Genomic DNA, 27,734 nt, shown 5'->3' with positions numbered 1-27,734 from the left:
GACATGGGACTCAATCCTGGGTCTCCAGGATTAGGCCCTGGGCTGAAGGCGGCGCTAAACCGCTGAGCCACCCGGGCTGCCCAACAAAGGGAATCTTAAAGTCAAAAAAGCTGCTGAGCAACTGCATGTAGAAAAGCCCAACAGATTAAAAATAAAGAGCAAACAACTGAACTTAAGAGCCATTAAATTCAGAAAAAGTGTCAGGCTTAGCCAATACATAGAGAAACAAACAGTTAAACAAAATTTACCAAATCAGCAAAGATTAACTTGGTGGTGTGGGGATAGCAAAACTTATGATGGATAGAGTACATTTTTGGTAGCCTTTCTGGAGGGCAGTTTGGAAATGTCTCAGGAGTCTTATCTCTTGGTGTCATAGAACTGATCCTAAGGAGATGGTCAGAAATGTGTGAAAGTAAGGAAATCCACAACTGGACAGTTTATAGCACTGGACTCTTTAATAGTGCAAAATCAAAGGTAACTTTAAAATCCAACAATAGGGGTATGGTTGAATTAATGGATAGGTCCACGCACAGTGAGAAAATTAATGAGAGACTTGATGAAATAGGAGGTTCTGTGTAGGAAAAGCAAAGCATATTCAAGTGCAGCCATATATGATCTTGGTGCTAAAAAAATGTGTACACACGCGTAAGAGGAGGAAAAAAGACGCAAGCAATGCTCCAGTGTGAACTTTATTGCTAAAGGTTAGGATTACAGGGGATTTTCACGGTTTCTGTGTATTTGATATTGCCTAGGCTTTCTATTCTAAACACACTGATTATCAGAGAAGAAAAGTATCCTGAAGTGGGGTTCTGGCGGACGGTGTACAATCAGTTACGAATAAAGTAAGTTTATTTGCATTTGGGACCCTGAATCGTTCAGTCTCTGCTGCCTGACCTCCTCCTGCCTCGACTCCTGGACCTAGAGGAGCTCTGGCTCCGGCTGCCCCGGCCACGGCTGCGGCCCCTCTTCCTGCCTCGGCTCCGTGAACTGGGCCCGTCGCGGCTCCTCGACAGGTGTTTGTGAGACTTCTTCCCCCGGTGGCTGCTCCTCCTCTTCCTCTCGGCTTCCCCGTTTCTCTTGTAGGAGTGGACCGGGCTGGGGCTTCTTCGCCGCCGTGGCCTCCCATAGTACTCATCGTGGTGACCCGTCCTCTCTCTCCTCTCCGAGCCCTTCCCAAAGGATGAGCCGGTCCGATCGGGAGACAGGTAGATGTCTCTGTTAGCTTCCCAAAACTCATTGTTGGGATTTCTGAACACATGAAGAAAGTTGCAGTGTTTTCCTCTTGGGCACTGGTGTATTTCAAATAAACCTGCAACGGCACAGTGAGGAAATAGAATTTACTGCTGGCCCTTTATCCAGTTTAGAAGGTACACCGCCGACGTTTGGACGTGACAGACCTATCTCCTCCTGCGTATTATTTCAAAGCGGCTTATGTAAATTGATGTCATAGCTCTGGTGCCCAGAACTGCAAAAACATTCAAACGCTCTAACAAACGGCACTGTGAACGGTAACAAAGCAGAAGGTGTTCATTAAGCCGAGTATCCCGGTCCCCGACCGGATGGATGAGGGTGTGGAGTGCGACCGACCGAACGCATGGTGACCACATCGGGGGGTTTTGAGGCCTCCACCGTCCCACTGATAGACGGTGTAGATCCCTAATTCACACCGAAGCGCCAGCCCCTGGGAGTCCCGGGACAGCGCTTGGACAGCGTGCTGGTGGCAGGACAGCTACTGTCCAGAAGGGAGCCCTATCAGAAGTGGAGGACTTTGTATTTTTTCTTTATACTTTAAGGAGAAGATGGTAAACATTGGCCTCATGCTCTTAAATTTACCAAGTGCTTTTAGTACGGAAGATTCTTGTCACAGGTGAAATCTACCCGAACAACTTAGTGGTCCTCTTGAGGCTTTCAAACTTTTTTTTTTTTTAAAGTTCGTCAATTCCCCAAATATGTAAAACGGTCAAAAAAAAAAAAAAAAAAAAGCGAAGTACCTCCACACCACACATTATATGCGAAAACTCAAAATCGATCCGAGTCCTAAATGTAAGACATGAAACCGTACAACTCTTTGAGGAAGACATACAAGTAAAATCTTCATGACACTGGGCTGAGCAATGGATTCTTGGGTATGACACCAAGAGTACAGCAAAAAAAAAAAAAAAAAAGATAAAACAGATTTCATCAAAATTATAGACTTCTATACTTCACAGGACATCGTCAAAGTGAATGGGCAACCCATAAAATGGGAGCGAATATCGGCCAATCATATCTGCAATAAGGGGCTTCGACAGATGGAAGAGTAAAACCCCATGGTAAAAGGACAACCTAATTAACAAGGGGCAAGGTATCTAAATAGGCCTCTCTCCAAGGAGGACACACGTATGGCCAATCAGGAGGACGCACCAAAGACGCTCAACATCATTAATTACTAGGGAAAGTAGCAAAGTTATTTTAAAAAAACAGGTGAAAGAGTCTCCTGCTTTGGGGGAGCCGGTGTCGCACTCGGAAGCACCTCACCGAAAGGGCACGCCGCGTTCCCATGAACTGACAAAAATAACCGCCGGCAGGGAAACGCCAGTTCCAGCTCTTTTAGCCCGCAAGCTCTCAAACCTCAGACGTCATGGTTCTTCTGCTCTCCAAAGCAAGGAACTCTAAATTCTTGTTTTGCCCCCTTCAATAAATGGTTTTTAAGTGACGGCATCCATTAAGACCAGGCTGCCAGAGATAAAGCCTTCGTAAATTATGGATTTTGTTTAATGAGAGGTTTTAAGCAGGCAAATGTAAAGCCAAGAAAAGTAAAGTGTAAGAGAAGTGCTCCCCTAAGGCCTGGACAGTTTCATCCCTGTTTCCAGAGGAGTTCAACGATAAATAGTTTGGCTGAGCTCGTCTGACGGAAATAAAAAAATAACAAGGCCTTGAGAATTGCTGGCTACTTAGAGGACTGACTCATCTCTGGACTCGGCGGCCACAGTCTGATGAGTCAGCCTCACTGCGCCCTGGCCACACCCTACAGCTACAGCCGACCTCTACTGCACAAAACATGTCTTTCAAGCCAGGCAGGAAATGCCATCATGTTTTAAGGTGGCAGGGATGACCGAAAATTCACGAGGGATAGAGATACGGGAGAAAACCCAGCTTGCATGAGGGGAGCCCGTGAGGAGAGGTCATCTTTGACGTGGCCACAAAGAAAAGGCAGCTTCCCGCAAACACAACTCAGGCTTCCTGAAGTTTGAGGGCTCGGGATGAGGATGAGACAGTGGGAATTCTAGCCCCAACTCTGTCACGGAGACGCCGTGACTGCAGCCACCTCATCCACAGCGTGATCTACAAGCTCTATTACAGACCTAAAATGCAAGGGTCTTTACGTAACGGTCTCTGCTCGTCTAGTGCATGAGGCACAAGCTAGGTTTTGCCCCTTTAAGAGACTCTTCTCAGGGTGCCCGGACGGCTCAGTGGGTTGAGCATCCGACTCTTGATCCCAGCTCAGGTCTTGATCTCAGGGTGAGGGGGTCAAGCCCCGCACTGGGCTCCACGCTGGGCATGGAGCCTACTTTTTTTAAAAAAAATGGTTTTTTCCCTTAAAAATGTCCCTTTACACAATAGCGGAACTACTGGGGTAAAATCATCGTGTTGTATTTTACCACAAATTGCCATTTTCCATCGGGTCACTGGACAGAATTCGCACTGAAGCTGCCGTCCTGCATACCATCGTCCGTTAAACAGAGAGAGGGCTGCCTGGCATTCTTCTTCCCTTCAAAAAAACACAAATTAAAGGATGCATTTTACAGTAACTTTCTATTATGTAGATGACCCCCACTGTTCATTAACTTTCTTATTAGTTTATCATCAGACCACCAAGTTCACTGCTTTTGTACTAGGGAGTCCTCCTTAGAGCATTCAAGCTCCTGAAGCTCACAATTTATTCAGGAACGCTTTTTTGCTAACCCTCCGAGAGGTTCTGATGCATGGAAATCGGCTGGAGTCAAAACTGCTTAAACCAATAGATTGGACCATTAAAAATGCAGAAGTGTTTCCCATCATCAGAGCCTCTCCTTTCTCAGCTAGGATTGCTGTTTTTCTTATTACAGTGGTTAATTGATCCCATTAGCCACGGCGGGGCCCAGACAAACAGCAGGACAAGCAGAAATGATACACCAACTGCTCTCTTAGGGGGCCGAAGGCATACCAAGATTACACGGGGCTTCGATTTCTGGCTTTTACAATGTACCCTTTTCTGTTCTCTATGCTAGCCACTCCCTTTTCAGTTTGTATTTTAATTATGAAAACTATGTAAGTAAAAAAAATAACCACTGTAAAAGATTCAAAACTATGTTAAGTATACAATGCATGAAATGCAAATGCATTCTCAAGTCCCTTTGGATATCTCTATCAGCTCTTAATATTACATTTTTAAAAATAACACACATGTGAAAGCCATCTATTTAGTGGGAAAAACCCAGACGGCAACATAATTACACTACACTGTGACAAAATGTGAAGATATTTATGTTCAGAATACTTACGATTGATACTGAACATACACATTGCCCCTCAGATGAGGTTCCAAGTTGCAGCTGACCTAAGGAGCAATGAAGAATTTATCATAAAAAAGGAGAAAGAAGAAGGAGGAAAAGAAATCCTCCAGTCATCACAATGCACTTTGTCCAAGGTAACACTACCAAAAGTAGTTAACATTTGAAGATTCCAAAATCCAGCTACCATGCCACTCCCAGGCCTATTTAAGGCATGCTTCAGCACACCACACCATTACAGGCCCCAATTATTTGATGCCTGCTGATCCAGATTCGTTTTTCATGAATGTGAAATGCTTCACACGTACATACAAATACAGAGAACAAAAATCAACCACCCAATTTCAAGATGAACGCTTGCCATTTTCAACTAAGAATGGTTAAATATGCAAAACATTAAAGACCCAGTTGAAAGCCTTCTGCCTAGCGTCCCTTCCCCATCACATGAATGAGCACAAACTAGCCTGAGGCTGGTGTATCCTTCACATTCCAAATGCAAACAAATATACGTGCACCAATCCACACAGACACAAACATGCATATCCATATGTATACAGACAGGCACATACACATACATCTGTGCATAGAATCATACATGTTATGTACAGACATCTATTATAAACATATGGGTAGACTTTATGTGAATATATGGGTATATTTATGTACACGTATGCAAAGAAACCCATATATGTATTGGTAAACAATGCACAGGACTGCTTTGTACATTTAAAATTTTTAACAAAGTATATTTTACATTTTTTCCAAATATCATCACATAAACATGACTCATTTGAACTGTATACTGGGTATATCAAAATACCAAATTCATTTATCCACTCCTCTAATGAGGACTATCATCATTAGATAGGTGCTTTCAATTTTTCAACAAACAGTGCTGCAGTCAGCATTCCTGAACATGTCTCTGTGGATACAAGGATTTCTAAGATGCATGACCAGAACTAGTGTGCCAGTCTGTAGGTTCACATGTATCTTCAACTTCACTAGATATTGGTAAACTTCTTTCTGAAGTGGTTTTACTAATTGACACATCCTTGCCCACTCTTGGTATTAACAGAATTTATCATTTTTTACCTGATAGGTGTAAATAATCTCATTTAATAAGCACTGTTCCTATTATTAGGCTGAGCATTTGATCATTTGTCTTCAAAAATGACAAATCTGGACACACAGATCAATGGGACAGAACAGAAAGCTCAGAAATAAACCCATGATTATATGGCCAATTAATCTATGACAAAGGAGGAATGATTAAGCAATGGGAAAAAGCTTCTCCACAAATGCTTCTGGGAAAACTGGACAGCTACATGCAAAAAAAAAAAAAAAAAATGAAACTGGACCACTTTCTCACACCATACACAAAAAATAAACTCAAAATGGATTAAGGACCTAAATGTGAGACCTAAAACCATAAAAATCCTGGAAAAGAGCACAGGCAGTAATTTCTCTGACATCGGCCCTAGCAGCATTTCTCTAGGTAGGTCTCCAGAGGCAAGGGAAACAAAAGCAAAAATAAACTACTGGGACCACATCAAAATAAAAAGCTTCTGCATAGCAAAGGTAACAATCAACACAACTAATAAAAGGCAACCTGTGTAGTAAGAGAAGACTTTTGCAAATGACATATCTGATAAAGGGTCAGTATCCAAAATATATAAAGAACTTATATGACTCAAAGCCCAAAAACCAAATAATCCAATTAAAAATGGGCAGAAGACATGAATATTTTTCCAAAGACGAATACAGACAACCAACAGACACATGAAAAGAAGCTCAACATCACTCATCATCAGGGAAATGTAAATCCAAACCACAATGAGATACCACCTCACACCTGTCAGAATGGCTCAAATTGAATAGAAATAAGTGTTGACAAGGACGCAGAATAAAAGGAACCCTGGTGTGCTGCTGGTGAGAATGCACACTGGTGCAGCCACTGTGGAAAATAGCATGGAGGTTCCTCAAAAAGTTAAAAATAGAACTACCATATGATCCAGTAATCGCACTACTGGGTATTGACCCAAAGAAAATGAAAATGCTAATTCAAAGGGATACATGGACCCCTATATGTATAGCAGCATCATTTACAATGGACAAATTATGGCAATAGCCCCAGTGCCCATTGATAGATGGATGAGGTTGTGGTATATATACAATGGAATGTTACTCAGCCATAAAAAAAGAATGAGATCTTGCCATTTGCAACAACCTGGATGGAGCTAGACAGCATAATGCTAAGCAAAATAAGACAGAGAAAGGCAAATACCATGATTTCACTCCTATGTGGAATTTAAGAAAACAAATAAAAAGCGAAAAGCTGAAAAACTCTTAACTACAGAACAAACTGATGTTTACCAGAGGGGAGGTGGGTAGCGGGGCTGGGTGAAATAGGTGATGAGGATGAAGAGTACTCTTATTTTGATGAGCACTGAGTAATGTATAGAATTTTGGAATCAGGGGATCCCTGGGTGGTGCAGTGGTTTGGCGCCTGCCTTTGGCCCAGGGCGCGATCCTGGAGACCCGGGATCGAATCCCACATCGGGCTCCCGGTGCATGGAGCCTGCTTCTCCCTCTGCCTATGTCTCTGCCTCTCTCTCTCTCTGTGACTATCATAAATAAAAAATAAAAAAAAAAAAGAATTTTGGAATCACCATATTGTACACCCGAAACTAACACTGTATGTTAACTATGCTGGAATTAAAATAAATAAAAATAGACAAATCCGATTTGTTTTTATTTAATGGTATAAGAAGGTCCTCAGATATTGATACAAATGATCAGCTTTTATTTTCAAAATGAATCTACAATGTTACAAATTTGTTCTACAGTATTTTTGTTAGAGTACTCAAAAAGAGGCACACTCCATAATGATAGTTTATAACATCATCCTTAGAAAGACGAGGAATGCTAGTTTATAACATCATCCTTGAAGACTAAAAAGGCCTTAGGAGACCACATCAGTTTCACCAGCGACCTCAGAGATCATTTAATCCAGTTGTTCCCAAGGACCCATTAATTTTCCATTAATTCAGTGTTTTCAAACTTCTCTTATTAAGAATTTACTAAAGAGCTGTCCATGTAAAATTGCCAATGTGATTAGCATGAGCTTGGCTGATAAAATTCTAAACCGAAGGACAAAAAACAATAAACCACACCGTGGGGCAGCCCTGGTGGTGCAGTGGTTTGGTGCCGCCTGCAGCCTGGGGTGTGATCCTGGAGACCCAGGATCGGGTCCCGCGTCGGGCTCCCTGCATGGAGCCTGCATCTCCCTCTCCCTCTGCCTGTGTCTCTGCCTCTCTCTCTGTGTAGATGAATAAATAAATGAAATCTTTAAAAAAAAAAAAATTAAACCACACCGTGGCTAGCAGGTGCAGCCTGTTCTAAGTAATGCTGTGACTTCCACTAACCAGGTGGAAGTTTTGAAAGCAGCTCTGCCACTGACTTCACAGAAGCAATACAATGTAGGGACCCCACGAGGGAAACCACTGATATAGTCTAATGCCCTCCCTTTCGGGACGAGGCAAAAGCAGGAAGAGGCAAAGTGATATGTGCAAAGGCACAGAGCTAGTCAAACCATGCAGATCCCCCAGCATGCTATGGTGCCATGCGGGGCTGGCCCTGTGGCTCTAGTGATCACTGCTTGTGCTGAGAAGCAGTGTGAAGACCGGGAGGTGCATGGAACACAAATGGAAAGGGAAAGAGAAATTTTAAAAGATTTTTAAAGTTAGGAACTCAGGGGCACCTGGGTGGCTCAGTCAATTGAGCATCTGACTTTGACTCAGGTCATGATCTCAGGGTCCTGGGATTGAGGCGTGTCGGACTCCCTGCTCAGCGGAGAGCCTGCTTCTCATTCTCCTGCTCCCCCTGCTTGGGCTCTGTGTCAAATAAATAAAATCTTAAAAAAAATTTAAAGAGTGGAATTAGAGGAGCACCTAGCCATCTCAGTGGGTAGAATGTTCGACTCTTGATCTCAGGGTCTGAGTTCGAGCCCCACATCGGGCTACCTGCTCAGCAGTCTGCTTCTCCCTCTCCCTGTGTGTGTGCACACGTGCTCTCTCTAATAAATAAAATCTTAAAAAAAAAAACAGTTGTGAACTCACTGTACATTAAGTACAGCTTTGCATTTCATGAGTGCTGATGCTTAGCAGTCGCTCTGCTGTTTCCTGGCTGTTCCAACTTTCCCGTCATTGCTAACTTGCAGGAAAAAAAAGTCACGATTTTATTCCTTTTTTTCTTCCCCCTTCAAATTATGGGGCATTTCCCCCACCCTACCATAGCAAAATCATTCCGGTTTGGATCTGATCAAGTCACAAAGTGGGAGGCCTCACTATGCTAGGATTCGAGCCCGAGGGTCCCAAGAGCAGCTACTAGTACCTCTGCCTTTATTCGTGCCTTGAGGAATGTTTTCCAATAACTGTGTACTCTGAAAGGCTCCTTTTCAGCCGGTATGCTGCATCACAAGCCACAATTTGGGGAACACTATGTTCAGTACTGAATGAATAAAAACAATGTCAAAAGAAGGAATCAAGGTTTCTGTTCTTGGGTAGCTCCAGAATGAATTAGTACCTGGGGTGGAAGGTGCAAGCAAGTGCCATTATCATGCGGCAAACTCAGTAAGTGGAGGGGTGTTACACTGTGCACGCTGCAGCTCTAGGTGAGACCCACTACAAAGGAAGGGACAGCTGCCTTCTCCGTCATATGCAGCCTCTACATGAACGGTGGGATGCCTATCTGCAGGACCTTACGCAGTTCTGATTTCATGTAGTCCCTCTACCGTATCAGCAGTGAGGGGTGGTAGAAAGGGAGAAGGAAGTCACATTTACTGAGAGCCCGGGCGCCCAACTTTGGACCAGGCATTGCACCATCACACACGCCCCGCCCAGGCAGACAGCCTGTGCCCTAGCGCTCATGTCCTCTAGGGCACTTTGGTGGGAAGTGAAGCAGTCCCCTTCTTCATGTGCATCGTGCACACCCACCTTGAACTGGATCACTTTCCCCACGTTCTTGAACTCCGGAAGCACGTCATCATAGAAGTCCAGGAACTGCTGGTAGGTTTCCTCTTCACTGTACTCTAGGCTCGCGTCTGGGTCATAGTCATCCCTTCTGCACTGCTCCATCCCAAACGTTGTAAACATGCTTTTAATAAGAAGTGTGGGGCTCGAAGATGGGAAATTGTGTTTACGTGAACACCTGCATATGAAAGGAGAACTTAAATGCAGCACTCCAAGAGTTAGAAATTGTACATCAAAAGTTCCCTTTAGGGGCACCTGAGTGGCTCAGCCGGTTAAGCGTCTGCCTTTGGCTCAGGTCATGATCCTGCGGTCCTGGGATCAAGCACTGCGTCAGGCTCCCTGCTCAGTGGGGAGCCTGCTTCTTCCTCTCCTCCCTACTCATGCTCTCTCTCATTCTCTCTGTCTCTCACTCTCTCCCATAAAATAAATAAATCTTTAAGAAAAAAACTCCCTTTAAACTTTGAGAGACTTCTCTACAAGTCTCTCTTCTTCACTGCAAGATAATAAACCCCATTCAGATGTCAAAGTGTAACACTGAAACTGACCAATAGATCTGCTCTCGTTAAGATGTCAAGTTGGGAATTACTTCCATGTCCATATGCCATTTGGCTGCCTTTTGATGAAGTTCCCAAAGTGTTACACATGTAAAAGCATAGGAGGAAAGGTCCACTGACATGACAGGCTGGGGTGACGGGCACAAGGATACCATATGTGGGACTCAGGAGGAAGGTGAGAACAATACAATCCTGGTTCTATACAATCTTCAACTAACTCAATGCTTAAAGAACAGGGTAACCTACGAGTTTCGAGCTAATGGAATATTTCAATTTCACATGTGTACACACAGCATTTCATAGTTATCATGGCATTTTTCTATTTCTTCCTCTGATCCTTGCAGCCTGTTAGGACAGTCAGGGCTTGCATCTTCCCCACTTTGCAAAGAGAGAAGCAGAGGCCTAGAGCAGCACACTTATCCAGGGCACCTGGCTGGTAAGAGGGGGCTGGGAAGGCGGGGTTAAGCTACAGTCTAGTGCCTGTCCATCATACGGCATGATGCACAGACTTCCCATATAATGGAGGCTAAGCATTAGGAGGAACGATTTTCTTTTCAGAGTTTAAAGTGCGCCACACCAGGTTGTATGTGAGTAATTTAAGTCTTCTACAGGGGTTTACTTTATTTACTTCCCTCTCTGAAAAGGAGAAGGAAGAGAAAATGTAGTTCAAGGTTCCAAATCACCGGATTTTCCTGATTAGGTTTCTAGTTATTAAAAAATGGGTGAAGGCAAAAATTTTAGGAAAAAAAGCAATCCCCAGAAATAAGGAAGAAAAGAAGCTGAAGAATAAGGCAAGTGTCAGCAAAATCAATTACTGTGAAATGACTAAACGTTTAACTCCCACTCACTTCCCATGTCTATAAACTGACATCTGTGCGCCCAGTGAGACAACGCACCCAGAGTGCCCCCCCGCACACCGCACCCAGCTCAGACATGTGCAGTGTCCAGGAATGTGAAATGTTCTACTTTCCAAAGGACCCTCCTAGATGATTCAGTAGCGACCTTGTGATAGATCCATCTTCCCAAATATAGCTACCAACTGCACAAAGAGTGAAAGTTCAACCTGACCACAAGTGTTAGCAAATCCAAATTTTACAAGTAGGAAGCACAGACAGATTTAAACATGGAACCAATTTAACAGGGTTAAAATTCTGCTCGTGGGATTATTATATCTGAATGAACCTGGCTCTAATTCCTAGAGTGTCAAACGAGCATGTGAGTTTGGCCCAGGGCCCAAGTCCCTGTTTAGGGAAAATCCCCACTTGGCTTGGAGACAGTCCGCACAATCTGTGTATACTCAGGACTAGCCCTACTACAGCCCCTCCTGAGAAGTCGGCTAAGGCAAGAGGTATTTGGGAAGGCAATCTAAAGGTGTGATACCAAACCTGTTTGGTTCCCAGAATCACCTGGAAAGAACCAAGATTTCTGAGGTTCTGTCCCAAACCATCTGTCAAGACCTCAGGGTGGGGAACCATATTTTCAAAGTAACTCCCCACCTGATCCTGAAGGTCAGCCATGTTTGGGAACCCCTGGTTTAGGCCATGCTATGTACTTAAGATGCAGATAACTTGAATCAAGTTAAGATTGCCATGAAATCACAGTTAAGACATCACCCTAGCCCAAGGTCAGCCACTGAACCGTGTGGTCTCCAGATGCCCCTTTGGGCATAGCTAACCCACTATACCCTTTTCTCTTCTTGAGGGAGCTCTCGAGTTGCCCACTACCTTTGTCCTTCACAGATTTCAAGATACATGCTGAAATGAGGCTGCAATCATTTATTGAAGGTCTCTGTGAGAACATTTTCAGGGAAAATTATGTAAGCAGCTGTTAATAAGACATCTATCGAAGTTATGGCCTACCTCCTTCCTCAATGTCTTTACACAGTATTGCATGGGAGAAAGATATAGAACCTAATGCCTGGAAAATCTGTCTTTCCAGAGATACCACACATTCTTCCTTTTTGGTAAGAACTAAATTTCCTCTTGGGCTGTGTTACATTCCAGTGCCAGGTGTACTGCACACTCACAATAACTCACTTTCTCCTCCTTTCCTTGCTTTCCATGTCTTTCACTACACTTAGTGCAATAGATTATGAGCCCTCTTTAAATCACTTCTGGAAACCAGTGAGTTAAAATAGCTATCCTGATATGCAAGTTTTACCTTTCATCAGTGATCATGTTTTCAGGAGGGTGAAACAACAATAAAAAAACCCGGAACTCCCCCTCAAAGCTGTGACTCCAGAAGTATCAGCTCCGGAAAGGTTCTAGAATTGACCTGTGGACTCATGACAAAAACAGAACCACCAAAGAAACACTTCGGTGATGAAGTATCTGTCTGATGATGTGACAAGCCTTAACAGAAAACAACAGCTGTAGGATCCTGGAGCAAGTCAGCATGGCTCTCTCTAAGAGGGGAACAGTCTTGTTGTTGTCTGAAAGGATGGTGCTGCATTTTGTAACTGCTCATTTCATAGAATTGTATTTCACAATTCATCACCCGAATGATGAAAATACCAAACTGCTCTCATACTTTGATGGCAGTGATAGTGAAATTTCACATGCCTATGAAAATATGAAATGTTCCCAAACTAACCTGCTCACTGTCACTATGTCCTTGGAATGACTCTCAGGGCTGTGTGAGCACCTGACGGACTCTTCTCCTTTCCACAAACACACACTGCCCACGGATGTCCTGAAACCCTTCAGGACACACCCCCTTCTCTCGTTCATGCCCATCCACAGGGGAATTTAGAATCTGATGACCACAGTCTTAAGATTCAAGGTAATGTTGGAGATACATCATAAAGGAGGAAACCTGCAGCTAGAAAACCTACCCACACAGATGTGAATTTATACTGAGTCCCCATTGTCTTTCGCAGGTACTTCCCATGTTTTCTTTGCTGGGGGGTGTTTAATGCCAATGATTACTATTTCTTGATGAACTAAGCCTAAGTGTAGGAAACACTTCTAAAGGTAAAAAGGGGAATAAAGTCTCTTCTTCTTTCCTTAGTTCCCAGTTCCTCAAGAGGAGGCTTTCACTACTGACCACATCCTATGAATCCTTTCACAGATATTCTGACTTTACACAACCCTAGTCATGAACCATAAAAGGAACTACGCAGCCTGCATTAGGGGCTCTCAGTCCTAGGGCACACAAGAAACACCAGAGGACATTTCAAAAGTAAGGCTGCCTGCGTCTCAGAGATTTCCTCAACTTGAGGTAGGACATACATTTTTTAAAGCTTTCTAGAGGATTCTCATGTGCACCTGGGTTGAGAACCACTGCTCTTGGGCAGCCCCGGTGGCCCAGCGGTTTAGCGCCGCCTTCAGCCGGGGGTGTGATCCTGGAGACCCGGGATTGAGTCCCACGTCAGGCTCCCTGCATGGAGCCTGCTTCTCTCTCTGCCTGTGTCTCTGCCTCTCTCTCTCCATGTCTGTCATGAATAAATAAATAAAGAAAAAAATGAAAATCCAAGTATAACTTAAAAAAAAAAAAAAAGAGAACCACTGCTCTTAAAAAATATAAAAAGGCATGAGGGCTTAACTTCAAAAAGAAAAATAAGAGGAAGAGAGAGCAAGTTTATATTTTCAAAGAAGGACATGAAACTCATGGCATGGATAATTTTATGAATAAAATAACATGAATGAAAACACAGAGTTTTCTCATTACATACATATGAATCTGCCTATTCACGTCCCTTTCAGGATTAATAGGATCCTAAGAAACAATTAGATGTTTTCTGCAAAATGCTTAGTAATCACCAGATTTTGTCTTGGATAGACTATCATAAATTATTTTTCAACTTTTGAGTTGTTCATTTTTTTTGAGTTGTTCATTCATTAATAAGCCAAATGATAAACATCACCAATGCCTGGCACATAGTAAGGATTTAAATATTTGCTAAAGGGATCCCTGGGTGGCGCAGCGGTTTGGCGCCTGCCTTTGGCCCGGGGCGCGATCCTGGAGACCCGGGATCGAGTCCCATGTCGGGCTCCCGGTGCATGGAGCCTGCTTCTCCCTCTGCCTGTGTTCTCTGCCTCTCTCTCTCTCTCTCTCTGTGTGACTATCATGAATAAATAAATAAAATCTTTAAATAAATAAATAAATAAATAAATAAATAAATAAATAAATAAATAAATATTTGCTAAATGAATGAACCGACACTTAGTTCTCCATGTGAATGGCTTGTTTCAAAAACACGGAGCCAAAAGAGGCAGGCAGCCGAGTGTCTCAGAGAATAAGGACAACCACAACAAAATGAAAATACCAGCCAACACTCGGGACAGTGTTTGCCATATGCCTGGCACGGTGTCTGGGTTTGCCCTGCATTCACTCCTTGCAGCCTCACAAACTCCTCCAAAAGGAGAGACTATTTTTCATCCCCATTTTACAGATGAGGAAACTAAGGCTCAGAAGGCTTAAGTAACTCTCCCCAACTGACAGCTGCTTAAGTCAGTTTTTGCACCCAGGCTCTGTTCCTGAGTCCAAGCAAACAGACTGAGAATGGGGAATGAGAAAACTTTTCCTCATTCACTCGGGTCCTGTCTTTCACAGATAGCCTTGGGCATGCCAATTTTTTTAAGTCTCTTCTGTGCATGGTGTTGGCCACTCAAAAATAAGTAAATAAAAATAAATAAAGCCAAGCTGCTCCGGTCTCTTGAAATATGTTCTTTCTCCATCCAAATTGTCCCACGTGGACTCATGCAAGCACAGGAAGAAAACAAAAAGGACAAGGTCTTCATGAAGCTGTAGAGGAATGCAAAGGAAGCCCTATCAGAGAACTAGGCTGAGCCTACCCAGGGAACATGTACAGGAGGAGCAATGTGACTGGAGAAGCAGCAAGAAAGCAGCAGATACCTGACTGGGAACCTCTCAAACTCAAGCCCGTGCTGCACCCCCAAAGAGAACAACCTCGACATTGTGATCCACTGAATTCTGACCCGATAAAGCAAAATTAGTTACCTATCTCCAAATCTGCATGCTCCTGTTTTACTGTAGAATGGACAATTAGCTCGATCTTTCTCCATTATCCTTAAGTCGATGGGTGGTTCTGGGTTTTGCCATGTGGCACCATTTTCCAACTGTTGAAAATAACCGTGACTTTATTGGTGGTGTAAAAATCCATGAAGAACTCCATGTTTAAAATGTATGCAAATATTTTGGCCAAAAATAAAAAATAGATTTAAGAATAAGAATATATACATTTAGGTCATAACAGGCAATCCAAACTTCACGAACAATTGCCCGGAGACATGCACCGTGTCTTTCCTGGCTCCCAGTCATCGCCCATCATCAGGCGTCAGTCACTGTGGCTACCAGGAACTGTCACCGAGGTCTCCCTTCTGCCCAGCCATTCTGAATGAGGTCAAAGGACTTGTCAGGGAACCACCCCTGAGAGAGACCAAAGTTGCTCTGTAGCAAGTCAAACCATTTATTTCAGGGCAACAGTGTGTGATGCTGCTCACACACACTGTAAGGACTATAAATAATACAGTCCAGAGAGGTGACTTGATACCATTTGCTTTTGCTCATCAAAAAACTTTTGCTGCTGTTGTTGCTGCTGTAAAAATCGCAGAGCTACAAAAGTGATTCTGATACTCAGATGTGACCTAAATAGCTTACCACAAAATTAACATTATACTGGAAGAACCGTTTTTAAAGAAATGTTCACTGATCTCTAATTCTGAATGAAAGATTTGAAAATACCTCATTTTCAGCCTGCTCCAGCATCTTCTGCACAGCTTCCTACAAATGGTGCAAACATAGGACTAATGAAAACCTGCAAGTCAGGAATGTCACGTCTGGTTTCTCTGGTTAAGAATCTCTGTAACAATTAAAAACATAAAAACAAAAACAAAACCCCACACACATCAAAGGTTTCAGGTTCTAATTTGCTTTCTACAGCACAGATCTTCTGAAAAGCTTTCAAAGGACATATAGCTGAGACTGTTTATTCAAATAGGACATTTATTAGCTCCCATTGCAAAACAGTCTTAAATTGTTTCAGTTAACAGTAATACTTAGCATATTTGCTCATATATACCACATTCTAGCTTTTAAAATGACTGATATAGTATCAGAGAATTATTATAAAATGCAATGCTTAGATCAAACATCATCAACACGTAACAGATATTAAAGTATGACATGAACAGCAGTAACTCGGGTTGATGAAAAAGATCAAACTTTTCGGTAAGGCAAAGGAAGTCTTACAATGTGCCAGTAAATTTTGAGCTGTCATTTAAACAAGTTTTAAATTATTCTTGACAGACTTCTCTTCCCTAGCCCCTTAAAGCATTACATAAAAGACTCCTCTGCCTCGCTGCGTACTTGAGAACGCTACCAGGACCCCTGGTTAACTTAACATGCTCACCAGGCAACTCTGGTTCTTCTCCACCCCCAATCACCTGAACACCCCACATCTCCATAAAGGACATTGCCGTTTGCCCCCTTGTTTGGACTAACAACCTAAAAAGAAGAACTGGAATTCCTCTCCTTTTCCTTCCCCTCCCTGTCTGTTCAACCATACACCTCACATCTGTAAACTTATCCTAACTAAGCACTGCCCTCATCCAAACCACCATCATGTCCTATCTGGAACAGCAGTCTTCTAACTGGTCACTCTATTTCCATTCTTGTCTCCTTGGTCACCGCTCCTGTTCTCCACCCCCTGACCTGTCTTTATACAAAAGTTAGAATGATCTGTTAAGGGTATAGACATGAATTAAGTGAAGTCAAACCCTGCTTAAAAACCCTGCTAATGGCTTCCCATGACAATATAAAATGCAAACTCCTCCTTCCAGTCTAGGAGGCCTTACATGATCTGACCCTGCCTACCTTCCTGACCCCTTCCCTCACCACCCACCACTCTCTCCTTTGGTCTCCAAGATTCAGGCATCCTGACATCTTTTCAGCTCCATGCTCAGGCCTCTTCCCTCTGCCTGAACCCCTTTCCCCAACATTTTTGCACTCAGGTGTCAGCTCAAACCTCAGCTCCTTGGACAAGTCTTCCATGACCAGGCAATTTAAAGAAGTACACATCCCTACCCCACTATCACATGACTCTGTTTATTTCTTTATAGCACTTAAAATTATCTTTTTTGCTTACTCATCTGGCTCCCCATCTCAAAAACTCAAGGAGAGCAGGGACTGTATTTTTCACTGCTTTATCTCTATCTACTAGAGAAGTATCTAGCACACAGTAGAAACATGACTGCATATCCCTTTATACATGCTTAGAACCTACTTTATCTTACCTGCCTCTCCATAAGGTCTCACTTGTCTTCCTTTGAAAGAAAAGCCTGTGCTTTTTTATAAGGCTTAACTTTAATCTGATGCCACAAAGGCCTCAATTGAGAACACTCTGTTAAAATGGGAATCGAGGGACACCTGGGTGGCTCAGCGATTGAATGTCTGCCTCTGGCTCAAGGCATGATCCCAAAGTTCTGGGATCAAGTCCCACATCGGGCTCCCTGCAGTGAGTCTGTTTCTCCCTCTATGTTTCTGCCTCTCTGTGTGTGTCTCTCATGAATAAACAAATAGCATCTTTAAAAAAAAGGGGCGGGGGGAATCAATTACTCTATAAAAAAATGACAAGCTCCCAACAATTTCCCTGCCCCCTAAAACATTAGCATGGCCTCGCCTCATCTATAATGCAGCGCTCAAATGAGGGTGTTAAAGATTTGCACTGCAGGGGTGCCTGGGTAGCTCAATCACAGCTGAGTGTCCAGCTCTTGGTTTCGGCTCATGTCCTGATCTCATGGGTTATGGGATTAAGCCCCACATCAGGTTCCATACCCAGTGGGGAATGTGCTGGAGATTCTCTCCCTCTAGCCTTCCCCCCTACTCACATGCTCTCTCTCTCACACATGCTCTAAAATGAATAAATAAATCTTTAAAAAAAAAAACTTGTGCTGGATTTAACATGACTAAGATATAGACAAATGCATTTTATTCCATGATGAAGTGATTAACTACCCACTTTTATGCTATTCAAACTTGGGAATATGAGAGAAAAGATACATCCTGATGAATCAGTCAAGGAATGATGAGCTGTGGGATCTTGGAAATAAATACACTATGTTAAGGAATAGCAGCAAAATAAACCAAAGCATTCTTTAAAAGATCCTGGAAGATATTGTACATATACCTTATAGATTCTTTTTTTTAAATAAGTGACTATGTGTTAGCTACAACGGCCTTTATAGCCAAGTTGGAAAAGAAGTCAAGATTTAGCAACAAAAAATATTTCCTAATTCCTCAGTATGGTAATTCCTGATTCTTTTTGGTCAATTCATTCTTGCTGACATGTCATAAACAGTTAAGTGTTTTACTGACTAAGTCAATGTGGACATGACACAAAATATTCTGTAAGTGGGTCAGCCCATATACAATGGAACCTCAGAGAAACACTTTGGTGTGAATGTCAAGAGCTAGAGCAAAAAAACATTGGCCCAAGAGTGGGACAAAGTGTAAAGCAGGGCCAGCTGCCTGTTTTTCAAAATAAAACCAATAGAGTTTAATTGGAACACAGCCACAACCATTTATTTACATATTATCTAAGGCTGTTTTCATAACCCACCAACAGAGCTGGATATTTGCAACGGAAACCATATTCACCGTAAAGCCTACAATATTGACTCTCTGCCTTTACAGAGAAAGTCTACCAATCCCTGGTATAAAGGGGAAGTGGAAGAAGCTGAAGGAAAACCTTAATTTAAGGTATCTGCCACTGCACAGACCCAAAGAGGAGATAAGGAAACTCTAGTGTGTATCTGTGTTAACGCAGGACCCTGCCTAAACAGGGAAACGAAGCCCCAACCCTGTGATGCCTGCAGCTTACTCTGCAGCCCACCCAACAGCATATCTGTGCACCGAGAGGATACGCAGTGCGTTTATCCTCCTGTGACAGGAATCACCTCTCTTTCTCTCTTCTCCTGCAGCTTCTGCTCCTCCTCTTCTCTCTCTCTTCTCTGCTGCTCTTCCCACTCTTCCTTTAACTTTCTCTTTACCGGAAAAAAGAGAGAAAAGGAAAGGTAATTCTTGTCATTCACTTTCCAAAAACACTTAACATACAGGGCAGATAAATGAAAAACTTTAACACTGGTGAAATGGCTAATATCCATTTTTGTTAAGTTCAAGATCTATAACTCCTCCTAAGAGCTATTTTAGTTAACTAGTTAGTTGGCCATCTGATTAACCTCCTACCTCTTGTTCTTCCTGCCGTTTTCTAGCCGCCTCTTCCTTTTCCTTCTTTCTTCTGAATTCTTCTTGTGCCTTCTGCTCCCGAAGCAACCACGCTTCATGTAATTTTTGCCTATCAATGTAATGATATAATCAAAAAAGAAATGAGCACTAATTTACAGTTACATACAATGATAGCAAAATGACATATTTGAGAATGATTAAGGTATCATGAAAGATTTTCTAGAAAGCAGTTAAGTGGAGGGATAAGAGGAACAGGCTATGAGTAGTGATCTCAGAAAAACACTACCTCACTAGCTCTCTTCCCAGAGGGTTAACAGGTGAAAATCACCACTTCTATATTTCCTATCCATGACATCTTTTATGTAGAACAAGGACACTATGACTCTCTCTTTAGGATGACCATTGTGATGTTTAGGTGTCGATAAAGATGCCAACAAATCTCAAAGCACCATCTAGCTTTTCACGTTCAGGAGGTCCTACCCTTCCTCTTCTATGCATTTTACAAGCAGCAAATGTCAGACTGCGGCACTTTGAAAACCCAGCATCTACTGCCCTCTATCTTCACACTGCTCCTCTAGACAGGTAAGAGCCTCCTGTAGCTTGTCCCCAAACACCTAAAGTGCTCCAAGAAGGGAATATAAAACTATATCTGATCCTGTCTTTAAAACAAAGAAAGCTAGGGGTTTGAAGATGACAAGGAGTCATACAAATAAATTAACAGGTGTCTAGTTTACTTTTTAAAATGACCAATTATAAGCAGATCTTATCTTAAAATGGCAAGCATCTCAGACATCCAATATCACAAGTTTCTAATTGAAAGATGGGTTACATTTCAAAAGTTGAAAAGCCAATCAGGTGTTTAGAACCTAGATTGCATTTTCCCACTTATTTTGTAAAAGGGAAGTGAATTACAAGAAATGGCTCTGTATCACTTCAGCAACTTTAGGCATTAAATACAATTTTATGTATGGCCGGGGAACCTATTCACAATTTCAAATACCCTATGGGAAAATATATTTAATTTCCAGGAACACATCTTTTAACCATGGTACAGGCAGGCACACTGCAGAGGTCAATGTTCCTGTGCACATTGTAGGTTATGTATAGATGTTTCAGTGTGTAGAACTCTGATTTATAAACCTTTTGAGGAACATATTAATTATATATAAACCGAACCAAAGTGCATATAAATCTAAGACCTCAAAAGAACAAAATGTTACACACTTTAAAATTTAATAACCTGAATATACTGCCAAGAACTAAAACTGTAGAACTCTGCTCGCATGGCTCCACCAAAACCCCTGCACTAGGAGGACTTGAGGAAACTCTAGCATGGCTTCCAGCCCAGCAAAGAGCAAGGCTGTGTCCTCCGGCTGATCCCTGACCCCAGCCCCTCCTCCTCACCCTCGTTAAAATGCCTGCCCCAGAGAGCTCAAAGCTGAGAGAGCTCAAAGCTGCCAGGAAAATGGACTATCTGCTCTAGCTAACACAGGATCATAGGCCCCTGCCCTTCCTTTCATAGAGCATTTACTAAAAAAGGCTTCTAATTATGAATAAGTCTGTCTCAAGGACCTGGGAGCCATTACTGGGAAATGTCCCCTTTAAGAAAGACAAGGCCTGTGTCCCAGTGTCTGTGAAAGGATAGGATGCGAACTTCCCTATCTGCCTGCTAACAAACACAGCTGGCCTAGTCACGTTTACGTGGACCAACCCTTGATACTTCCCCACCTCTCTATTTCTCCAGGGCCCCTGCACAAATCAGAATGGGGCTCTACTCTTGCCCCTACAGTCAGGGGTAATGGAATACAACCTGTTCTCACGACTTTAACGTCTGCCTGTGTTATTCTCTGATGCCATACCTCTGCTTCAAGGCAGTATGTAAAGCCATACAGTATTTCCACAATTAATTTTCCTGCTTTTCAACGACATACTATCATGTAACTTGTGCAGGAACAAAGATCAAAGGAACACAAAGATGGGGTTATCTGATTGAAAAGAACTGCAAATAAATGAGAAACCAAAAAAATGACTCCCGTATTTCATACCATAAATGTCATCCTCATCATCACAGAAATCTGGACCAACCAGAGTTATTTACAGCACCTCCTATATACTAACATGATGTTAAGTGCATAAAATTGCCACCTCATTTCATCTCCCCAATTCCATGAAGCAGGTACTAGGACTGATTTTATTTCCATTTTGTCTCCATATTTAAGAGGAGGAAATTAAGGCTTAGGGGGATAAGCAACTTGGACACAGCCAGTAAGTGGCAGGGCCAGGACTGGAATGCAGTTCTGGCTCATCAACTCCATGTTTTCAATCGCTAGTACATTTTCTTTTGGCAGTTTTGCTGACTGCACCTGTTTATGTGCTTAGGTGGAGAACGGGAGTGAATTACATGCAAAGAAACCACATTCCCTACTAAACAGCTAGAGAGCATCTATAAAGTTTTTTTTACTCCTGTTCAAATATATTTTTTTATTGTGGTGAAATTTACATACCATAAAATTTCGGATTTTAACCATTTTTAAGTGCATGGTTGAGTAGCATTAAGCACATTCACCTTATTGTGCACTACTGGAAAAAAAAAAAAAAAACCCTACCCCCTGAAAAATAGTAAGAGAAAAATTAGAAGATTTTCATCATCTTGGGATGGAGGAGGCCTTTTACAGTCCATATACCATGGTCAGGTATCAAGATGAAAGCTGATGACGTGAAAAACAAATTACAGTAAGTAATGCCATTAAGTCAAGTTAGGACTGATGACAAATATGAAAAGAATACATCACACATTTAATAAAGAGTTAATAATACCCTTAATCAGTAATAACCTTGCTTACATAACAAACTTAAAACAGTGTATCCCAAAAGAGAAAGCTGCAAGACTTAAGAAATATAAAATAGGTAATGAGATATATTCAAAAATACACAAACTTACTAATTGAGAAATGTACATTTGAAACAATGAAATGCATCTTTTCACTACAGGAGTTTTAAAAACTGATGCCCAGTTTGAGTAAAGAAGGTATAGGAATCCGGGCACCTCAATTTACTGCTGGAAGAGCTGCAACTGGGATGGCCTTTCTACCCAACCACCAACAGTTTACAGGTACTTATCCTATAATCCCAACAATTTCACTTCTAGACATTTTCCTGAGGTAACAACTGGGCAGTTACCAAAGATATATAAGAATGGATACTCATGGCAACTTTGTATAGAATTGTAAAAATACCGAGTATAAATTAATAGGTGTTATAAAGAAGACCCAAACTAGTTCATAAGGACTTTTAATATTTACTTTTTTCAATTTTTTTTCCCCACATTGGATGTGGAGCCCAACACCAGGCTTGAACTCACGACCCTGAGATGAAGACCTGAGCTGAGATCAACAGTCAGATGCCCAACCAACTGAGCCACCCAGGCGCCCCAAGACTTCAAATAAAACTGAGTTCATGAGAAGTGCTCCAATCGCTGCTGACCTCTCTATCTCCAACAGCTTCTCTTCTTCTAGGCGTTGTTCTTCAATAAAAGCATCCTCTTCCTCCTTCTGTAAGAGTCCTAAGGGAATTTAAATGTTTCATTAAATGAGCTGAATATTGTAAAACCAATGATTAAAAAAAAAAAGATAAAATCTAATCTTTACAATTATGGTAGGAATGTTTTTAAAGTCTTCTAATAGGAAGGGCTCCAACCAACTAAATTTGAAACAACTGTGAAACCCGAAAAGAATAATGGTAGATAACACATTAAATTTAAAAAATCGAAAAAAAAATAAAAATAAAAATAATAAAAAAATTAAAAAATGGTGGTTCTACAGGGATTCTCAAAAAGGCAATGGGCTATGAAAAGGAACATTCATCTTTACAGAAGAATGGCAACTAAAAAATGTAGAAAGACTGTAGTAGAAAAAGTCATCATTTTTGCAACCCCCACAGTAAGAACTGATTTTTTAAAAAATGCTAAAAACATTGGATAAAACCTTATTGGGAAGAAGATATTTACTTGCACCATCGCAAAACACCAGCCCACATGTAAGTACTGATTACAAAGGGGAAACATTCTATACAAGGGAGCCAGATGATTGGCAACATTTTGACCACTTGCAGCAATACTAAGAGTAGAACGACCTGACATCATAGTCTCCCTGATGTGGGTAATGAGAGGTACACAGCATCGGTTTTGTAGTATTTGCCATAAGGAGTGTAACTTGAAGCTAATCAGGAGAAGACAGGCTACTCCAGAATGCAGGGCATTCCACCAGACAACTGGCTTGAGCTTTTGACAATAATCAGTCTTGTTTTTTTTTTTTTTTTTTAAGATTTTATTTATTTATTCATGAGACACAGAGAGAGAGAGAGAGAGAGAGAGAGAGAAAGGCAGAGACACAGGCAGAGGGAGAAGCAGGCTCCATGCAGGGAGCCCGATGTGGGACTCGATCCCGGGGGTCTCCAGGATCACAACCCAGGCCGAAGGCAGTGCTAAACCGCTAAGCCACCGGGGCTGCCCATCAGTCTTGTTTTGAGCAAGGTCAAGTATGGCCTGCATCTCACACCACTGAATTGTTGTTCCTTTGCTTGGCTACAAGTCTGATATAGTGCTCCTTATTCTAAGGAGATGCAGGCTGAAGTATTTAGGGGTGAAAGGTCATGACATTGGCAACTGACATGCAAAGGGTTCAGAAAAAATATGGACATATGTATCCATCTATATAGGGAGTAAAGCAAAACATTAACACTGGCAAATCTGGATAATGGGTTCATGAATGTTTACCATTTTTTCAACTTTCTGTACACTGGAACATTTTCAAAATAACACAGGAAAATATTTTTATTTCTTGTTTTTTAATTTTTTAAAAGGATTTTATGTATTTATTCATGAGAGAAACAGAGAGAAGGAAGAGACATAGGCAGAGGGAGAAGCAGGCTCCCCTGGGGAGCCTGATGCAAGACTCGATCCCAGGACCTCGATCTGAGCCAAAGGTATATGCTCAACCACTGAGCCACCCAGGCATCCCGGGAAAATATTTTTAGTATAATAATTATATATATTATTATACATATATAATATAGATTCCTATTCCAAATTTAAATTTGGGGGGAAAAGGAGGAAAACTGAAGTGAAGGAAATATAACAGAAGATCTCAGGGTTAAAGGAAAAAGATTTTCTGTCTGTCATGTATGTTGAGTATAGTTCTAATCAAAGGCACTCCCAGTCCTAGGTAATTACAATTTACTTTTCTTAAGCAAATAAACTTTATTATCTCAGCATCTGAAATCAAAATAGGTTTAAAAAAATTTAGTGTAAGTTCTAACTCACACAGAATAAAATCTAATTATTCAGATTATTAAATGAGCTAATGTACATAAAGGACCTTCGAGAGAACCTGGCATAGGGCCTATGATTGACTTACAGAGATATGCCCATAAACTAGACAGTGCCTGGCATAGCTGCTACTCAAAAATATCTGTCTGACTCACTCAACCCCTCCATCCTCCCAAAACCAAGCTGACACTCCTTAGAGGTGATCACTAACAGTACCAGGTATAGCATTTGCTCTACACATACATACAAATATATGCAAAGACACATGTAAGTATAGTATACCTAATTGTATCATACATACAATCATATGTATTAGAATCATGCAACTTGATTTTTATTCTTAATGTCACCTTAATTTCTGACAAGGCAGCTCATCACAAGCTATTTCAAGTAGAACTGGATGCTAAAGAGGCTATCTGCAAATGAGGTCAAAATTCCAGAAACTCCTACCACTCATTTTCCAACTTGGTCTTACAGCAATTCTTATAGACTATGTCCCTATTCTAGCCTTCTGGGTATTGGTTGCCCATCCAATGTGTGCTACAATGAACAGCAATGTTTGGTAGGCCACACTATTCACGAAGCACCACTGAGTAAATAATTAGGAGTTGGAGTGGGCCAAAGTAGGAGCAGTAGTCCAGAGACAAGTACTTAGACTTAGATCTGCCATTAGCTGTATAAGCCTGATGCAGTCACTGCATTCTTCAACTGACTAGACTGCCAAAGGACATGATCCCACCCACACCTCTCCACAAAGGCTCACTCTGAAAGCACTCTGTGAAGTCAAAAGGGGAAAAAAAATTCAACACAATACAAACAATAGTTCTAGGATTTAGAACAGGGGAGAAAATGATTAAGAAGTTAAAAAAGAAGTTATATTGGAAAAACACAGGCTAAGTTAAAAAAGGTAGCTAAGATTATTGAGGGGAAGGGGGGGCACAGACACCAAGGGCATCAATAACTCCAACCTACTCTTTTTTCCTTTTGTTTTTTATCCCTGATGCTTTGTCCTGCCTTTAGTGGTCCAGTTTTGAATAAAAGAGAGATGGTAACAGGTCACAGGTAAACACCCTGCTCCTCCCATTCTAAATATTCCAAGTATCGCTTCTAAAAATAATCAAAAAGTAATTTACATGTCTACAACTATGTTTCACATGGCTAGTGAATACTGAATACTGGTTACTTGAGGCCCTTGCCTGTGGACTGTAAGAATTGTCTAGATACATTATTGCAATGTACACAAGTACCAAATCATTACAAAGTAATCAGTTATATGTCAAAATAAATAAAAAGGTCTGAGGATTGCCTGGATAGTCTAGATGCAAACATAACACAGTACTGCTGTGCGATTTCAGTGCTTCCATCCACATTTATAACTAATATATAATTTTGTAAATTAGTACTAATTTTGCTGTATTAAACAGGCAGGTTTAATATATATTTGTTAGATTCTGACACGTGAAGGATAAATGATACCATAGCCAGTACAGATGAAGGTGCCACAAGCACTTTAATAGGAAAAACAACTGGCAAATAACCAGAGGGCAACAGTAGTGGCACTCCCAACTCCACTCAGTACCATATTCATGCTGTAAGCTTGTTTTACCTCATTCCTAATGTTACATTAATCTAAATTTGAATTTTACTGGATGTGTAATTTCACTTGGCTTTATAACCTGTACATGTATTGTTTTATAGTCTAATAAGAGTTTCATATCTGGTTTTATGCTTGTGTATATTTAAATGACAATAATAATTTGAGTCAAAGGGTCTCCCATGTTACTGAAGTTTGAGAAAAATTTGCAAAATGTGTAAACCCCTCAAGTCCTGCTGGTTTTAGATGAAGATATTCGCTGAATACTTACTATGTGCAAGGGCTGTGCTAGCTGCTGTAATTCATGATGTCTGCACCGGTAATACCAGATACTTCATAAATACACACAATCAGGGATTGATTTAGCATGACGTCTTTCCCCCTTTAGTACTTTAATATCGTTTGTGAAATGGGTCTAAGATCACTTTATTTGGAAGGCAATAGGCGCAGCGATTTTCAGCAGGTCAGTACTTGGCTTCCTCTGGCACTGGGGCTTCAAGTTAGGACGGGAGCGGAGAGAGCAATTTCATACACAGAAAACGGGCTAAGGAGCCGGTTACCTGAGTCTCTCAATCGAGCCAGTTCCTGCCGTCGTTTCTTTCGTTTCGCCTTTTTCAGGGCAGCCCTGTACTTTTTGTGGCTGGAAAATTGAAACAGGCACACACTAGCGTCAATTGACCGCACCTGCGCCGCTGCCAGAGCGTGCTCACGCGCCCCCCGTCGCCCCCCCGTCGCCTCCCGCCCCCTAGCCGCTCTGAGTGACAGGAAATCGCTCCGGTGCCCGGGAGTGAATTCTTATTTCCCGTGCTTTAATTACGGAACACGTATTCACTATCGCCTCGCCATTCCATGACCAGCCGGCAGGTCTTTTCCATTCCGCCACCTGTTCACCTCCTCGCATTACCTCAGCCCACAGGCGCCCCTGACAGTCCGGGGTGCATCAAGGGGAGGGCTCGAGCGGCAGCAGTGCCTCGCCTGCTTGGCCCAGCTCCCCTTTCCTTCCGGCTTGCACATCCTTCATCACCAGGCTCGGCTGGCCCCGTCCCGTCTTCTCAGCGGCTCATTACCCCCCCAACCCAGCTTACCTTGGTTTCTCCGGAAACATCATCTTCTCGGGAGCCGCCATCTTGCCAGGGCCACCACACCCCCAGCACCCCACCCGTAGAGGTGGCCGGAAGAGGCGGGATTAAGAGCAAGGGCGCGGCCGCGCGCAGGCGCAAGGGGGGGTCGGGGGGGGGAGCGTGCCTCCGCCGGGGAGGACCAAGTACGGAAGACGCCAGGTTCCGGGGGGCGGGTAGTCTTCCAGAACGCCCACCAACAAATGTCTTCTTCCCGAAAATTCTTTCGTGTCCCTGAAAGTAATTCTTCCCTCCTAGCGCTCCCCCACTGCCTTATCACTGCCTGCCCCCACACCATAGCAGTCTGTCTTGTGGCCAGGAAGTTAAAGTCCCATTTCTTTCTCGTTCCCATCCACTCACGAAACCTCGTCCC

The 27,734-nt window shown here is 42.3% G+C and overlaps 1 protein-coding gene across 1 annotated transcript; it reads right to left on the bottom strand.

Moving 5' to 3' along the window:
- Nucleotides 1-671: 671 nt before the first annotated feature.
- ZRSR2 (zinc finger CCCH-type, RNA binding motif and serine/arginine rich 2) lies at nucleotides 672-27,734 on the bottom strand. Its single transcript, XM_038586887.1, has 11 exons — nucleotides 27,329-27,734; nucleotides 26,804-26,883; nucleotides 22,807-22,885; nucleotides 19,324-19,432; nucleotides 19,035-19,121; nucleotides 15,823-15,861; nucleotides 15,079-15,197; nucleotides 9,527-9,740; nucleotides 4,524-4,579; nucleotides 3,642-3,751; nucleotides 672-1,309 (listed from the first exon to the last, which is right to left on the bottom strand). The coding sequence occupies exons 1-11, from the start codon at nucleotides 27,367-27,369 to the stop codon at nucleotides 876-878; spliced, it is 1,368 nt and encodes a 455-aa protein (XP_038442815.1). The 5' UTR covers nucleotides 27,370-27,734; the 3' UTR covers nucleotides 672-875.

The sequence above is a fragment of the Canis lupus genome, chromosome X (genome assembly GCF_011100685.1).
Source record: "Canis lupus familiaris isolate Mischka breed German Shepherd chromosome X, alternate assembly UU_Cfam_GSD_1.0, whole genome shotgun sequence".
Classification (NCBI taxonomy): domain Eukaryota; kingdom Metazoa; phylum Chordata; class Mammalia; order Carnivora; family Canidae; genus Canis; species Canis lupus.
This window is presented reverse-complemented; position numbering and strand designations above follow the sequence as displayed.

Bases quoted from the DNA above. Each gene is read 5' to 3' on its own strand.
- ZRSR2 (XM_038586887.1), bottom strand. From the start codon at position 27,369: ATGGCGGCTCCCGAGAAGATGATGTTTCCGGAGAAACCAAG. The intron at 19,122-19,323 runs GTAGGAGGTTAA...TTTCCGGTAAAG, and splicing joins AACGGCAGGAAGAACAAGAG to AGAAAGTTAAAGGAAGAGTG. The intron at 15,198-15,822 runs GTATTTTCAAAT...TATTTTCAACAG, and splicing joins TGGAGCAGGCTGAAAATGAG to TTGGAAAATGGTGCCACATG.